We start from the raw sequence: 18,253 nt of genomic DNA, 5'->3' as shown, positions 1-18,253 counted from the left end.
ATTTTACAACGACGGATGTTTAACACATGTCCAGTTATAGAAAACAGACGCTATATTAATAGTCAAGCTTCAGTGCTATTAGAAACATCTTAGGGATACTTGACGTGTTCACCCTAAATTTAAGAGTACATTTGCACATAACACTCAATATGGATCCCCACAGATTTCCATCAGAGTTGTATATTTTGAACACAGTGACAAATGTATGGTATGTGTGTTTGATGCCTGTAAACATCTCATCTCATTCTTCAGAATCAGTCATCAAATACAAACGTGTGACTGGTCTGATTGTAAGTGATTGATTGTAAGTTGTTGAAGTGTCATTTATGTTTGATTGCTTATTAACTCAAAATGTCACACTGCCAAGCTAAATAGTATGATTGGTGAATACACTGATGTCAACTCCCACCACGCTTCATCAGCTTTCTCTGTGAATATAAGGTCATCCAGAGGTCTGTGTGGGTTTGGGACCTGTTTTAATTGGAGTTTAAAGGAATAGGATTATTGGTGAGAGAAACATATTGGTGTATATCCTTTTAATGAACATGCTTGGATTTGTGTTGGGACAGAACAGTGAGTGATGCCAGCTGGAAACAGTACAGGGAATACAGAGAACAAGGATTTGGATGCAGTGTGAGTTTACAATCTATATTGGTAGATTTAAGATCTTTGGCTCAACATACAAARGAGAATTTTACTTCATATTTTAAATCAGACTTTGTCACAATACCAAGTTCCCCTAAGTGTTATCAAAGTCTCTTAGGTCAACGGCGGCAGGGTAGCCTAGTGGTTAGAGTGTTGGGCTAGCAACGAAAAGGTTGAAAGTTTGAATCCCCTAGCTGACAAGGTACAACTCTGTTGTTCTACCCCTGAACAAGGCAGTTAACCCTCTGTTCCTAGGCTGTCTTTGAAAATAAGAATTTGTTCTTAACTGACTTTCCTAGTTAAAAAAAGAAAAAAGGGAGCTTGTGCTAATTGAACCTGGGTTTTCGTTTTCAGGAATATCTTAGGGCCTTAAAAGTATTGGCGTGCAGCGTGTGTTGCTGTGTAACTCGCTGAGTCTGTTGTTGTCCGTCATTAGTACGGCAATAAATACGCGTGATGTAGCCAAGAGTAGTGAGTAATAAATAGAAGATGGCCCTGCCAGTAAGGTTTAGCTGGCTGATGCCAAAACTCATAACTTTCCATTAGTCCAACTATGAGCAGAGCAACATGAAACAGAGGGGAGCACTATTTCATTCATGGTTTATGTGGCTTGTATGTCATAAAATACATAAAACAGCAGTATGAGGCCCTATTTCTTCACTTGGAGATATTTCATCAATCTCTTTCTGTCAATAGACCATGTCGTGTGACGATAGCCCAAGCGGGCCTGGAAACCTGTTTTATTTCTTTACTGTACTTGCAGACGCATTTGTCATCTGATCATGGAGCTTGTTTGAGCTTGACATGGTTGTGTAGTTTAACCTGGAACTTTATGTGTATGTGAAAAATGCTAATGTTTTACTATGGATCTGTTTATTTTAACACAGTCTGCTATTACTGTATGTAATACGTATTGTGCCAACAGACTGAATGCAGCTCAATATTCAATGTGGCTTTTTTTTATGATAAAAGCCCTCAAATATATGCTTGCCTGTTCAAAGTTTTATGTATTTTGGAAAAAATACATCACATAAAAAAATACATCACATAAATGAAATGCAATGACTTTCCTCAAGACTATGAGTGGTTCCAACCTAGTCTTAAATGGGTCAAGTATTAATAACTATTACAGATGGTCACCAGAGAGGCCTTTTCATGTCAGAGGAAAATATGACTAAGTGACACTTATTGTTTCACAATGCTAGACTAGCTAGAACTAGCTGTCATTTAGCAACACCAGGCTTAAATTAAAACCTCCTAAGGATCTGACCCTTTTTTTCAATTTTCGCCAAAAAATGACATACCCAAATCTAACTGCCTGTAGCTCAGGACCTGAAACAAGGATATGCATATGCTTGATACCATTTGAAAGGAAACACTTTGAAGTTTGTGGAAATGTGAAATGACTGTAGGAGAATAAAACATATTAGATCTGGTAAAAGATAATACAAACAAAAAAACATGAGTTTTCCAAATATTTTTTGTTCCATCATCTTTGAAATGCAAGAGAAAGGCCATAATATAATAAGTACATAACTATAGAGAAAATACAAAAATGGTATGGTAATATAACATTTAAGTTTACACACTCCTGGGAATGTCATACATGATGGATCATTAGCTTATACACTAACTTTCACACATCTAGATGGCTAGGCGGGATAGGTGTGGTGCCGGAGGCAGCAGGGGTTCTGTAGAATCTTACATTTGAATATAAAAATAGATTTTATCAAACAAAACCGTGGTACATTTTATCACTGGGACCCTCAGGATTCAAATCAGAGCAAGATTACTGAATGTAAGTACATTATTTACCTTCAGAGGTGAATGTATCAATTTATAAAAAATGTTTTTGTTATGCACTCTCCTCAAACAATAGTATGGTATTTTTTCACTGTAATTTTACTGTAAATTGGACAGTGCAGTTAGATTAACAAGAAGTTAAGCTTTCTGCCCATATAAGACATGTCTATGTCCTGGAAAGTTTGCTGTTACTTACAACGCCATGCTAATCACATTAGCGCACATTAGCTCAACCGTCCCGGTATGGGGACACCAATCCCGTAGAGGTTTTTAAGTTCAGTGAACTAACTCGGTCTTGAAGTTCAGAGACAACCCAGGTCAAATACATGGTTGGTCACACCCACCTGAAATCGATGGTGAATCCTCGGTCCACCTGAACAGTCCACTCACAACGAGCGTTGGTCGGGTAACTCTCCAGGACTATGTGGCCCTGACGTTTACGGATCACTCCTCCACACTCTGTAAACAGGAAAAGAACCACTCAGAGTTCACACTTTACATAATTATGCAATGCAATAGGCTATTCATTTCTTGATGTAATTATATGTTACTGTAAGACAGCATACTAGTTGATCATTTGAATCATAATTTGGCCAGTTTCTGTTCAATATAAGTAAATCATTGTGTTGTGTAGCTCATACAGTGCCTTCAGAAAGTATTCACACCCCTTGACTTTTTCCACATTTGTGACTCATTTCAGTGAACTAGGTGTATGTCGCGCCTCACTACTTTTTTAGAGTATGATAGCTAAGGGTATGAAGGAAATTCTGCCATTTGATTGCAAATACGCAGAGGGAGATGAAAAGAGAACACACAGAAGGCTGTTGTATAAAACACCTGGCTCCGGATTACATCTTCAAACTAAGGGCAACCATGGCATTCATGACAGAGAGGGAGAAGGGCCCATCCATGTATACGGTTAAGATAGTCTAGCTAGCTACATTTTCAGATATTATACTTTCTAATTTTGTCAGAAAGTAATTTCATTTGAAGTTAAAACATACTGTTAGCTAGCTAGCTAATGTTAGCTGGCTGGCACGTTAGCTAATGTTACGTGTATGATCTGTCTAGTAATATTATTTGTATCGCAGAGCCATTTGCATTGCTAGTTATAGCCTAATGTTAGCTAGCTAGCCAACATTGAACCTGAATGGTTGGCTACCTGAAGATTCATGCAGGGTTGTAACGTTGGGATTATGGTTAATTATTTAGCTAGCTAGCTACATGTCTAAACAAAATACTCTACTATGCAAGTAACAATTTCACTACACCTTCTGTAACCTGTGCATGTGACAAATCAACTTAGATTTTATTTGAAATAGTATGTGTTTACCAGAGACGGTAATGTGAAGAATGTGACCTGCACCAAAGTCAAATTAGAATATAACATTAGGTCAATGAGACAGTGTCCAACTTCTAAAATTCTCCGGTAGAAAGCCCTGCTTTTCTTTTGTCACACTCACACCCGTAAGCTATTTTCTGTAAAAAATAATGGCTCGCCATTAACTTGTAAATAATGATTTGTTGTGAGTTTATTTTTCTGTAATAATGAAGACAAATGAGCTAAAGTGAAGACATTGTCAGCTATACGGCATGGTCATTATTTGAACTGGCTAGCTAGCTAACTTAACATTAGCTAGCTAGCTAACAAGCTAAAAACAAACCAAAACATTGTTTAGTTGCTTTTAGTTGCCTGGTTTGCTAGATTGAGATACACTAAATAAATTTTTAAACGGGTGGATTTATTGGTGTTAAAATACACTACAGGAGTTATGCTATTTTGTACCACCAGGCTGCTGATGTCATGCAGCCTGTAGTTTTTGTGTTTATACTTTTTCAAAACGACAACGACAAGTTTGATGTCGGACAACAATAGCATGTTCATGATGTCACTGCAACAACTGTCAATAGACATAGTATAAACCAGCCCTGTCTTGAAATCTTTGGTTGTTTAGTACTTGGCCTCACTTCTTATGGCTGCAGGGGCAGTATTGAGTAGCTTGGATGAAAGGTGCACAGAGGTGCCCAGAGTAAACGGCCTGCTCCTCAGTCATAGTTGCTAATATATGCATACTGTTTGAATTATRTCTGTGAGTATAACAGAACTCATATGGCAGGCAAAAACCTGAGAAGTTCCACTTCCTGTTTGGATTTTTTCTGAGGCTGGTAGATTTTCAACCAAGATCCCATTGAAATTACAGCGAGATATGGATGAGTTTTCACTTCCTACGGCTTCCACTAGATGTCAACAGTCAATAGAACCAATAGACAAAAAAAACAATGGAGGTCACAATTTGTCTGATGACTCTAATGTGAAGGGGGCCGAAGGAGACAGGAATGATTCACCACTGCCATGAGGTGACCACGCATTAACACGCGCGTTCACGTGAGAGGCAGCTCCGTTCCATCGCTCAACTGAAGTCAATGTAATTCTCCGGTTGGAACATTATTCAAGATGTATGTTAACAACATTCTAAAGATTGATCAATACATCGTTTGGCATGTTTCTACTGACTGTTACGGAACTTTTGGACATTTCTCACGTCATAGTGGATGCGCTTTGTGACTTTGGAATTGTTTACCAAACGCGCTAACCAAAGTAGCTAATTGGACATAAATAACGGACATTATCGAACAAATCAAGCATTTATTGTGGACCTGGGTTCCTAGGACTGCATTCTGATGAAGTTCATCAAGGTAAGGAAACATTTATCATGTATTCTGGTGTTTCTGTAGACTCCAACATGCGGCTAATTTTACTATTTTCTTGAGCTCCGTCTCAGATTATTGCATGGTTTGCTTTTTCCGTAAAGTTTTTTTGAAATCTGACACAGCGGTTGCATTAAGGAGAGGTATATCTATAATTCCATGTGTATAACTTGTATTATCATCTACATTTATGATGAGTATTTGTTGAAACGATGTGCTATGCACTATCACTGTATGTTTTTGGAACTAGTGAATGTAACGCGCCAATGTAAACTCAGATTTTTTTATATAAATATGAACTTTATCAAACAAAACATGCATGTATTGTGTAACATGAAGTCCTATGAGTGTCATCTGATGAAGATCATCAAAGGTTAGTGATTAATTTTAGATATATTTCTGCTTTTTGTGACTGCTATATTTCGCTGGAAAAATGCCTGTGCTTATTGTGGTTTGGTGTGACCTAACATAATCGTTTGTAGTGCTTTCGCTGAAAAGCATATTTTAAAATCGGACACTTGTGGGATTAACAACAAGATTACCTTTAAAATGGTATAAGACACATGTATGTCTGAGGAATTTTAATTATGAGATTTCTGTTTTTTGAATTTGGCGCCCTGCACTTTCACTGGCTGTTGTCATATCATCCCGTTAGCGGGATTGCAGCCATAAGAAGTTAAAGAGATGGGTGGGACTAAGGTTTAAGAGGGTGTGAACGATGCTGAATGTGTGTAGACAAAGTGTCAGGACCCGGTGCGAGAAACAGTCACTAAATCGGCAGAACCCAGAAGATGAGGCAGACACAGCAGTACTAGAGATGGTGGTTTAATAAAAAATAGATATCTTCCAAAATACAAAGAAAATCCACAAAGTGGTAAAAACAGCAAGGGAAAAACAAACCTCAAAAGACTAATACAAAATACAAAAGAACAAAACCAGAGAACCTCTGGAAAATCCAACAAGAGAAAAATATATGTTCACAACAAGGCTTGGGCTTGGGCTGGGGCTGGGTGCTAACATACAAACACTGAGCAAGGAACTGAGGAACACACAGGGATTAAATACTAACAAGGGAACGACATACAGGTGCAAACAATAATTAGAGCAAGGGAAAAACAAAAGGTACAAAAAAGGTGCAATGGGGACATCTAGTGACAAAAAACCAGAACAGTCCTGGCCAAAACCTGACACAAAGGAGAGCTCTCCAGTAGGTTTACCAAATCATTCAAGTGAGGTTACAAATGTATCAACTTTCAAAGCAGAATTACTTTTACATTGTTCCTCAACTGTAGTGTATGATATACCAGAGTCTCTACTTTTATCCAATGTAAAAACTACAATTTCAAATTTTGCGACATAAGACCGAGGTCGGTCACATTTTGTTGTGTTACTGCCTGAACTTAAAATGGATTATATTGAGATTTTGTGACACAAATCTACACACAGTACCCCATAATGTCAAAGTGGAATTATGTTTTTAGAATGTTTGCAAATTAATTAAAAATGAAGAGCTAAAATGTCTTGAGTCAGTAAGTATTCAACCCTTTTGTTATGGCAAGCTTAAATAAGTTCAGAAGTAAAGTAACAAGTCACATAATACGTTGTATGGACTCACTCTGTGTGCAATAATAGTGTTTAACATGATTTTTAAAGGACTACCCCATCTCTGTACCCAAAACATCCAATTATTTGTAACTTCCCTCAGTCAAGCAGTGTATTTCACGACAAAGACCAGGGAGGTATTACAAGGCCTCACAAAGAAAGGCACCTATTGGTAGATGGGTAAAAATAAAATAAAGGAGACACCGAATATCCCTTTGAGCATGGTGAAGGTATGTATTACATTTTGGATGGTGTATCTATATACACAGTTACTATAAAGATACAGGCACCCTTCCTAACTCAGTTGCCAGGGGGGAAGGAAACCGCTCAGGGATTTCACCATGAGGCCAATGGTGATATTAAAACAGTTACAGAGTTTAATGGCTGTGATAGGAGATAACTGAGGATGGATCAAAAACATTGTAATTACTCCGCAATCCTAACATAAATGACAGAGTGGAAAGAAGGAAGCCTATGCACAATAAAAATATTCCAAAACATGCATCCTGTTTGCAATAAGGCACTAAAGTAATACTGAATACAAAGTGTTATGTTTTGGGCAAATCCAACACATGACTGAGTACGTGTTTTCACGCATGGTGGTGGCTACATCACATTATGGGTGTGCTTGTCATTGGCAAGGGCTATATAGTTTTGTTTTGGGTAAAAATAAACAGAATAGAGCTAAGCACAGGTAAGATCCAAGAGGAAAACTTGGTTCAGTCTGCTTCCCACCAGACACTGGGAGAGAAATTCACCTTTCAGCAGGACAATAACCTAAAACACTAGGCCAAGTGTTTACTTACCAAGACAACATGGAATATTCCTAAGTGGCCTAGTCACAGTTTGATTGAAATTCGCTTGAAACTCTATTGCAAGACTTGAAAATAGCTGTCTGGCAATGGTTAACAACTTGACAGAGCTTTAAGAATTTTTTAAAGAATAATGGGAAACTATCTTACACTCCAGGTGTGCAAATCCCTTAGCGACTTACCCAGAAAGACTCACAGCTGTAATCGATGCCAAAGGTGATTCTAACATGTATTGACGCAGGGGRTTGAATACTTACAGTATCTAATCAATATATATTAGTGTAGAAATGTATGTAAAAAAATATACAGTTGTTGTCGGAAGTTTACATAAACTTAGGTTGGAGTCATTAAAACTCGTTTTTCAACCACTCCACAAATTTCTTGTTAACAAACTATAGTTTTGCCAAGTCAGTTAGGACATCTACTCTGTGCATGACACCAGTAATTTTTCCAACAATTGTTTACAGACAGATTATTTCACTTATAATTCACTGTATCACAATTCCAGTGGGTCAGGAGTTTACATACACTAAGTTGACTGTGCCTTCAAACAGCTTGGAAAATTCCAGAAAATTATGTCATGGCTTTAGAAGATTCTGATAGGCTAATTGACATAATTTGAGTCAATTGGAGGTGTACCTGTGGATGTATTTCAAGGCCTACCTTAAAACTCAGTGCCTCTTTGCTTGACATCATGGGAAAATCAAAAGAAATCAGCCAATAAATTGCAGACCTCCACAAGTCTGGCTCATCCTTGGGAGCAATTTACAAATGCCTGAAGGTGCCACGTTCATCTGTACAAACAATAGTACGCAAGTATAAACACCATAGGACCACGCAGCCGTCATACCGCTCAGGAAGGGGACGCGTTCTGTCTCCTAGAGATGAACGTACTTTGGTGCGAAAAGTGCAAATCAATCCCAGAAGAACAGCAAAGGACCTTGTGAAGATGCTGGAGGAAACTTATATCGACATAACCTGAAAGGCCGCTCAGCAAGGAAGAACCAAAACCGCCATTAATAAAGACAGACTACAGTTTGCAACTGCACATGGGGACGAAGATCATACTTTTTGGAGAAATGTCCTCTGTTCTGATGAAACAAAAATAGGACTGTTTGGCCATAATGACCATCGTTATGTTTGGAGGAAAAAGGGGGATGCTTGCAAGCCGAAGAACACCATCCCAACCGTGAAGCACGGGGGTGGCAGCATCATGTTGTGGGGATGCTTTGCTGCAGGAGGGACTGGTGCACTTCACAAAATAGATGGCATCATGAGGAAAGACAATTATGTGGATATATTAAAGCAACATCTCAAGACATCAGTCAGGAAGTTAAAGCTTGGTCGGAAATGGGTCTTCCAAATGGACAATGACCCCAAGCATACTTCCAAAGTTGTGGCAAAATGGCTTAAGGACAACAATGTGTATACAGTATGTATGATTTATTCCACTCGATCGTTAACAATAAATGACAATTAAATCAATTGTAGTCCGACAAGTCAAGGGGTGTGAACACTTTCTGAAGGCACTGATCTACAGTACACACAATACCCCATAATGTCAAAGTGGAATTATGTTTTTAGAAATGTTTACAAATTACACTGTATGTTTTTGCCTTGTAGAGTTGAGGAATTGCATGTTGGTTACTAGTTACATAGTAAGAAAATGGTATACACTCGTAGATAAAAGGGTTCCAAAAGGGTTCTTCGGCTGTCMCCATAGGATAACCATTTTTGGTTCCAGGTGGAACACTTTTGGGTTCAATGTAGAACCCTCTGTGTAAAGGGTTCTACCTGGAACCAAAAAGGGTTCTCCTATGGGCTCAGCCAAAGAACCCATTTAGTTTCTAGATAGCACATACAAAATACATGAAAAAAAGAATACATTTCAAGTGGGAGACAAATTAAAACTGCAGGCTGGAAAAAATATACAAAATACGCAGAAACCACAGGCCTGCGGCCTAGAGCCGCAAATACATGCCAAGTTTCTGCTGTTGATGAAAAGTCTTTCTACCTGTGCCTCACAGCACATTTTGTTATTTGAATATTGTTAAAGCTATACTCCAGACATGACATATCACATGGTATTGTGAGATTCCAGGATATTGATTAACAGTGTCTTGACTTGTCATTTCAGCTCATTGAATGATAAAACCCTGCGGCATTTGGGTTTCATCCACCCAACATACGGTTGTGCCAGACGTCTCTCCTATAGTACACTGAACAAAAATATAAACACAACATGTAAGGTCACAGAAATGTTCCATTCGCATAAAAAGCTTATTTATCTAACATTTTGTGCACACATTTGTTTACATCCATGTTAGTGAGCATTTCTCCTTTGCCAAGATAATCCATCCACCTGACAGTTGTGGCATATCAAGAAGATGATTAAACAGCATGATCATTACACAGGTGAACCTTATATAATGATCAACACAATGCTACAGATGTCACAAGTTTTGAGGGAGAGTAAAATTGGCATGCTGACTGCAGGAATGTCCACCAAATCTGTTGCCAGAGAATATAATGTTAATTTCTCCACCATAAGCAGCCTCCAATGTTGTTTTAGAGAAATTGGCAGTACGTCCAACCGGCCTCACAACCACAGACCAAGTGTATGGCGTCATGTGGGCGAGTGCTTTGCTGATGTCAACATTGTGAATAGAGTGCCCCATGGTGGCGGTGGGGTTATGGTGTGGGCAGGCATAAACTACAGACAACGAATGAAATGGCATTTTATCGTATGCAATTTGAATGCACAGAGATAACGTAACGAGATCCTAAGGCCCATTGTCATGCCATTCATCCGCCTCATGTTTCAGCATGATAATGCACGGCCCCATGTTGCAAGGATTTGTATACAATTCCTGGAAGCTGAAAATGTTCCAGTTCTTCCATGGCCTGCATACTCAGTAGAACTGTCACCTATTGAGCATGTTTGGGATGCTCTGGATTGACATGTACGACAGTATGTTCCAGTTCCCGGCAATAACCAGTTACTTCACACAGCCATTGAAGAAGAGTGGGACTACATTCCACAGGCCACAATCAACAACCTGATCCACTATGAGAACGAGATGTGTCACGCTGCATGAGGCAAATGGTGGTCACACCAGATCCTGACTGTTTTTCTGAACCACACCCCTACCTCTTTTTTAAAGTTATCTGTGAACAACAGATTCGTATCTGTATTCCTATTCATATGAAATCCATAGATTAGGGCCTAATGAATGTATTTCAATTGACATATTTGTTTATATGAACTGTAATTCAGCACAATCTTAGAAATTGTTGCATGTTGCATTTCTATTTTGGTTCAGTTTAATTAACTGGCTTGTAGGTAGAAGGCATGGAAGGGAAGCTAGTAGAAGTTGCCTATAACCTTGATACAGGGTGAGATATTATTTAATCCCCCTGATGGTTTTTGTTTGAACTGGGGGAATAAGGTAAACTGATCCTAGATCTGTGGTTAAGGGTGAGTTTTACCCGTAACCATGCTGGGAGGTAATGTGGGTAGGGGTATATGGGAGAAGGAGTGAACTCACTCAAGCAGTCACCACCTGACCAGCCGGGTCGACACTCAGCACAGTACTTCCCCTTGACGAAGAAATCATCTCTGGGCCCCCACGTCCCATTGTTACACCCCTTACAGTTCTCAAATATGCTGCAACCTAAGACAGAGAGAGGAGAGGAAAGAAAAGAAAAGAAAGAGGGTGAATGCGAGGAGAAAGAGACAAAGAGTGAGAGGTTATATAGTGCTGATTGAACACTAAAACATCTAAAACCTCTTCACCATAAGGGTGATGCATTCAGTCACAGTCTTGGTTTGACCGTTCCCAATGACTGTTCGGTTACAATCAGCCACATACCTCTACTGTATTCCCCTTAGTGCCTGTTTGCTCTTTAGCTCAGTCCTGCTAAACTCATCAGGCTCATCATCTACTGTACCAGGGTAACAAAACCTCAAAAACACATGTGTTCTTCCTGAAATAGAAATGTCCAGAAAACCCCCAGAAGGACTGAGTTTCAGATATATTTTCACTTTGGGGGTTCTGTGGTGCTCTGCAGTGCAGACATCATGAGGACAGGCAGGGAGTCAGAGATATGGGTGTCAGAGATGCAGCAGCAGGACAAATAAACACCAACAGGTATCAGTGTAAACATCACATGACTTTAGCATGTCTCCTCCTCCATACAGTATCCTCCGAGTGGAAAGGAATGCGCGTGCGTGTGTATCTGTCAAGAATGTGTGGGTGTCTGGCCAATAGTTCAGGCCGAGGAGTACATGTGATGTGAAGATGAAGCAGATGAAGAATATATGTTGATAAAGAGAAAGTATTAGCATATTCCCATTGGGCAATAATTCATGCAACAACTTGTGGTGAAATATTATATCTACTCATTGTGCTTTTTCAGCAATATGTTTTCTCTTAGGTTATTTATGCTGTATTAACCTTGTTATTGCCAACAGACCTCCCACACAGAGTAAATACACAACAGGAGAGCAAACATAGAGGTGTGAAGGAAAATGTTATGTTTGTGCTTTTCTCATAACCAATTCGACTGGGTTGCATGCAACTGACTGATTGATCGTGCCTGGGAGGAATCCTCTCAATCGGTATAAGCAATTTGGCAGTACGCCCAGAACATTGTTTTGAGAACCAAAGGGGGTGTCTCAGTTTCAAGGTCTCAGCTTGGAGAGAAGAAGCCTTTTGAGCAGTGCTTAATTTGTAAATCAGAAGGTGCCGGAACAAAAGTGAGTGCTAGAGGGGGGTGACCTGGGGACTTCTGAGGCATCAGAAAGCATGGGATTTTATTTTATTTTATTATATAGCGTTGCATGCATATCATTGCATTTGCGGTAGTGGCATAGAGCAGTAGAGTACAGTAGAGGCACTTACAGAAGTTGCACACATGAGGAACATTTTTAGTWGCCAAGGGTCCACACAAACACATTTCWTGCAATTCTACGTCATTTTACTTTAGACTTTGGCAGAATCCTTTTTAATACTGCACAAATGATCGAAATGGCACTGACAATCTCAGAATCTGAGATCAATAAAAACAACATTGTCTTGAATCCATCAATAGCCTGAGCCTAGGTGTGTGGAGACATTATATTGTAGGCTACAATATGAGGATGAAATTATAGTCCAAAAAATGCTTTCCAGTTTCACTGGCGATTGTTGATGCGCTCGTGCCAAAAGCCTACCCGCTCTCTTTTGTAAAACAATATTTGGAAGTTGATCAAATATTTCGGTAGCCTTCCAGTATAGTCTTCTCTTTTCAGCAGGAGTCATTGCTTTCCAACCTGTGTTTTCCCTCGACTGTATTTGAAATTGTCACGCCCTGTGATTTGGGGTGGGCATACGTTTTTGTTTTCTATGATTTTGTATTTCTATGTTTTGGCCGGGTATGGTTCTCAATCAGGGACAGCTGTCTATCGTTGTCTCTGATTGGGAACCATACTTAGGTAGCCCTTTTTCCTCCTTTCTGTGTGGGAAGTTTACTTTGTTTGTGGCACATAGCCCTTAAGCTTCACGGTTGTTTTGTATTGTTTATTGTTTTTGTTGGCGTCATTTCTAATTAAAAGGAATATGTCAACTGTGCTTATGTCTGCGTAATGAGAAAGTAGGGAAAAAATGAAAACTTCTGACTATTTCTGGTCTAGTGATCGATTACAAATGAGTTCGCTGCACACAGTTACATAGTTACAAAGAGGAGATTCTCCTGATTAAAATGGTGCCTGACCTGAATTTTTTTTAATATACACATTGTGAGATATTTGGCGAAATAGACCGGCATTCCTCTCCATAGGAAAACAATGGGGTGAGCTCAGTGTTCCAAGGGCAAAAAGTATTTTGGGGCTAGCATTTGATGACAACCGAGCTCGCTGCCCAGACTTACATAAATAAAAAATAGGAGATTCTCATGATTAAAATGGTGTCTGACTTGAAAAAATCTAAATATAAACATTGCGAGRTATTTGGCGAAACAGACAGACATGCCTATATTTCCCCTATAGGAATCAATGGGACGACCTCAGAGTTCCATGAGTAATTTTTTGGTTAGTTACATTTTAACTATAAACAACGTGAGCAGGTCTCATTGCCAGCAATAGTGAAGCAGGCATTGTGACGTAGAACCATAAGTGGGGAATAGAACTTTCGGAAGGCGAGTTGGTGCCACGGTGCTCAATAGAACTAATAGGAGCTGGCAGGGTGAAGAATKCCCTAAAATAAGGTCTGTTTTTTTGTGATTACTTCAAAACAACGGCAAGCAGCTGGGAAATATTATGAAACTGGGCTCCATGGCGGATGCAATGAACTAGTTTTTATCAGAAAAAAAGCATTACAATGTTTCGCAAACCATAAACCTGGGCCGGCCTAACCCAAATCAACTCATAGAATATTAGGCCCAGGCTGAAAATCWACTTTTTCACATTATGTTTTTTTGTGAGGGGCAGGAGAATTAACGAAGAGGCACCACAACTTGAACTTTGGTCTTGTACATTGCAAAAAGTGATAGTAATTTTTCATGCCACAAGTGGTACCGGATCCGGCCAATTAGGTTCCGGAATAAAACAGTCCAAAACGGAGAGGTGCCAGATCTTGTTCCGGCAGGATCCGACTCAAATTAAGCACTGCTCACGAGGTATTGGTCGGTCACATGCATGAACCAAATGTTAATGATTAATCAATTATGAATTAGCAAAATCATGCAAATATAACTTGCCTGTGTAAGCAGTATATAAGAGAACTAACGGGACTGCCCAGGGGAGCTCCTGACCGACGTGTACTATGGTGCATGCATTGATTTTGTTGGAACCTCTCCAGTTTGCTGTTAATAAAGAATGATTAATTTAAGATTGACTTCAGGTGTCCCTGACGGTAATTTCCATGACAGAGGGATGCACTCAACGAAAGTAAAAGTCAATTTAATGGATTGTACAATGTCTCTCAATATGTAGCTCTCTATTTTCTGGAAAATAATTGGGTTCAGGCATCGCTCTCTAATGTGGTTGGCCGAAACTCACTTMATTTCACTCTAGGTGACATAACACTGCTGTCATGAATCCCGCCGAGGATGGTGCCTCTTCCTGTTCGGGCGGCGCTCGGCGGTCGTCGTCACCGGCCTACTAGCTGCCATCGATTATTTTATTTTTTGTTTCTGTTAGTTTGGGCTGATTGGGTGCACCTGTTTTGWGTTTAGTTTGGTGGGTAGGCTATTTAAGGGCAGGTAGCCCGCTGGCTGTTGTGCGGGCTTGTATTCTGTTATTTGGTGTTGGATTGTGATGTGGATTTTATTATTTTCTCGGGACAGTTTAGTCCGGTGTTTTTGGACTCGTCGTTTCATGCGCCCGTGTGTTTAGGGCATGATCGTTTCCCTGTCTATTGGAAAATAAATCCACTTTCTTGAAACCCTGCTCTCTGCGCTTGACTCCTCCACCCAGTACTCCTAGCAGCTCTGACAACTGCTCTTGTATGTCTGCCAGGCTTATAACAGAGCCTTGGAGGCAGATGGCATAGAGGCTACAACATCAGTCAAGACATGATGCTGGATCTAACGGATACTGTAGGGACAGACATTTCAGACATGTACTGGTAGAATGACCTCATATACTGTGTATTTTTGCAAATTAAACATGTATTAACAAATCCAGCACCAAGGTATAATGTATCTGACCATGTTGTCAATAAAATCGAATACACAGCATGCAGGAATGCATTCAACCAGTCCTCCATGGGTTTACCAGACAAAAGAACCAGAATGAATAGACATCCCAGGTTTTGAGCCAGCATGGTGGTGTGTTGGACAGGTTTACCTGGGTGGATGATGCAGGGGTCACACTCGTTGAGGGCATTGCGGCAGCAAGGCACAGCGTAGCCAACGGGGGTGCCCTGGAGGGGACACTTACAGCGGACCACGTCGTACTCACAGCAGCCCCGACACATGACGTTCCACTCTGGGCCCGGACAGTGGTTATATAGGTACCTGTAGTCTGGGAACCAACCAGTACATCAGGGTCAAATACATAAGTCAGACACTTTCAAATAATTGAATGTTTTAGCTTGGAGTTTTTGGAACTATTCCATTATCCTGACAGCCTATAGCTGGTATTTATTAAAGTGAGGGTGATGGAGAAGACTGGATCCGGAGTTGTATTTACAAAATGAATTTACTTAATGGGGAAATCCTATCCATATTTTCCTCCTCTGCCTGCTCATCTGTGTGTGTTTTGTAATTTTCTTTTACATCAGACATCATTAATTTGGTAATAACAGCTAGTTTTCAATCGGCCCCCCGCTCAGACCACTCCTAGATAGTCCTAGCAAATTCTTGCTTGAAAAAAATTGCTCTTTGCTAACAAAATATTGAAGTTTTTTTCTAACCATTTTAATTGAAAACAATCACAGTAAGAAACTTAATTGTTACCCAGAAATGATGAGGAACATTCATTTAGTAAAAAAAGTATCTCTCTCTTGCTCTCTATCTCTCTTGCTCTCTCTCTCTCTAACTAATCTTCTCTTCCTGTCTCTCCCTGCATTGAAGACTTCAACATACATGTTTCCAGTTTTCATATGAGGTGTAAATTCAGCCAATGAGGCCTGAACTGTTCAATTTAGTAGGAAGCTCTCTGGCTCCTCTTTTTAACCCGAACTCCTGTTGCTGTGCAGGTCTGTCATGGTAACAACCTCAGCAGTATGTTATTGTGTTTTAGCCCACACATTCACACACACCCATACACACACAGAGTTTGTGACTTAGTGTTGAGGCTTTGATTAATCTGTGAGAGTCTGTTTGAGGACAGTCAGCTGGACAGGATGTACAGATGTCCTGGAATGCCATTAGATATCTCTCCCTACAGTTCCCACATCTCTCTGGCCCTGTAACATTAATGAACTCATAAATTATATTCTACTCCTGGGAAGATCTGCACTTCTCCTTAAGAATCTAATCTTTGCCATCCAAGAACAGTGTAGGAATGGCATACTGTTCTATATTAATCACTGTGAGAATGGATTACATAAGAGGCCAGGTCAAATGTATTAGCAGTGCTAAGTGAAGATTAATGGCGCTGCTTTCATACTTTGTTTGGAAAAGTCAATGAGTGATTTTGCAATTCTCTTTGTTTTGGATCCGTTGTTCTTTGGCTGACGTATTATTGCTGTGGTAAACCTGAAAAGAAGGGTTATGGCAAATGTAAAACAACAAAACAATATGTTCTACTCAGTGAGAACAGGGAGGGTAGTCTAAACAGGGTGTAGTCTACACAGGGCATGCATTATTAACATAATGTCTATGACCTCAGGATTCCAGTATAATTCCAGTATGATGCTATTACTCATGTAAACACCAGCCCCTTGCTCAACAAGCCTGTCCCTCCCCTTCAATAACCCCCAGATGGTTTTATGTGTTMAAAACACATGTGGCCTAGTATTCTTGTTCTCATCCATACTCGTCTCTTCTGTATTGTATGATGTTTTCAGATTTCACCGGCTGTCTGCTTCTCCCTGACTAAAAATGAGTAACTCATAGTGTCTATTTATATTGACATTTTTGTGGATTTCCTAGTCTGAAGACCACAAGCATCCTCCTCGGCATGGCCTCGTTTGGAGGGACGGGGGGGGGCAGAGAGAGAGAAAGAGACAGGGAGAGCAACTGAGAGAGATAGCATAAGAGAAGTACAAATGAGAGGGGGGGTGACCCACGCCTCGACCGCTCCCCAGGGTGGCTGATGGACCGGGTTGTGGGGAGGGAGAGGTCACCTGGGCCAGGTTTTCGAGGATCAGAAGCATGGAGTTCGCAAGAGACTCTACACCAGCTCTGGTCGCATGACCCTCACCACAGTCACACCGTGTCTCTCTCTCTCTCTTTCTCTCTTGCTCTCTCTTCTTAACTTATCTTTCCTCCCTGTCTCTCCCTGCATTTAAGACCTCAGCATAAATGGTTTAAAGAGCATGTAGGGATATTTGAGAAAACTCCACATTCAGCCTGCCTCACTAGCATTGTTACTGGAGTCAATTACTCATACATTTAACCAGACCGCATCAGAGGCATGCTCACTGTAAATGGCCACATTCCACAGAATGAACATAATAACCGTGTTAAATGTTTTTGTCTCTGACCTGTTTGTGTATTTTGTTTAAGCCAACAAGCCTTACAGCATCCAGTTTTGACAATTTGACCAACTTCCATTTATCCTCCAGCAGTGGCTGAATATATTTTCACGTATCCAGTTTGTTTTTCTATTCACGCATCGAGGTTAGACGGCAAGGTAGCAACAATGAACCCTATGCTTTTATAAGAAGTACAGTAGAAGGTCTACTTTGTCCTTGCCTCATATTCTGCAGAGCTCAGTACTAAGTGCACTACCAGCAGCAGTCTGGAGGGGATCCATGGTGGAGGCGACAGTGACTGGAGCCTGTGATTTCTATGGCATCTTTTAAGTGTCTGTGTAGACTAATCTAGCCCCCGTGGTTATGGACCTGGACTCCACCCAGACTCACATCTGCTACACTCACTGATCTACAGCAATGTACAGCAGTACAGACGCTAGGGCGGTAAAAACTGTCAAATAGTCATCCTCGTTGATATGATTAAAGAATAAAGTGGATTACACAAGATTATAAAACGGGTTGTTTGGATCCTGGATGCAAAATACCATGAAGTGTTAA

The 18,253-nt window shown here is 40.2% G+C and overlaps 1 protein-coding gene across 2 annotated transcripts in view; it reads right to left on the bottom strand.

Moving 5' to 3' along the window:
* Positions 1 to 18,253, bottom strand: part of LOC111962584 (inactive serine protease PAMR1-like) — a 56,903-nt gene that overhangs the window by 12,928 nt on the left and 25,722 nt on the right. For both annotated transcript variants that reach the window (XM_023985752.1, XM_023985753.1), the window contains exons 2-4: positions 15,400 to 15,576; positions 11,120 to 11,245; positions 2,793 to 2,907 (exon numbers count right to left, since the gene is read on the bottom strand). In XM_023985752.1, the coding sequence (XP_023841520.1) occupies positions 2,793 to 2,907; positions 11,120 to 11,245; positions 15,400 to 15,576 (418 nt within the window). The remainder of the gene's footprint in view (positions 1 to 2,792; positions 2,908 to 11,119; positions 11,246 to 15,399; positions 15,577 to 18,253) is intronic.

Source organism: Salvelinus sp. IW2-2015, linkage group LG4q.1:29 (assembly GCF_002910315.2).
Source record: "Salvelinus sp. IW2-2015 linkage group LG4q.1:29, ASM291031v2, whole genome shotgun sequence".
Taxonomy (NCBI): Eukaryota; Metazoa; Chordata; class Actinopteri; order Salmoniformes; family Salmonidae; genus Salvelinus; species Salvelinus sp. IW2-2015.
This window is presented reverse-complemented; position numbering and strand designations above follow the sequence as displayed.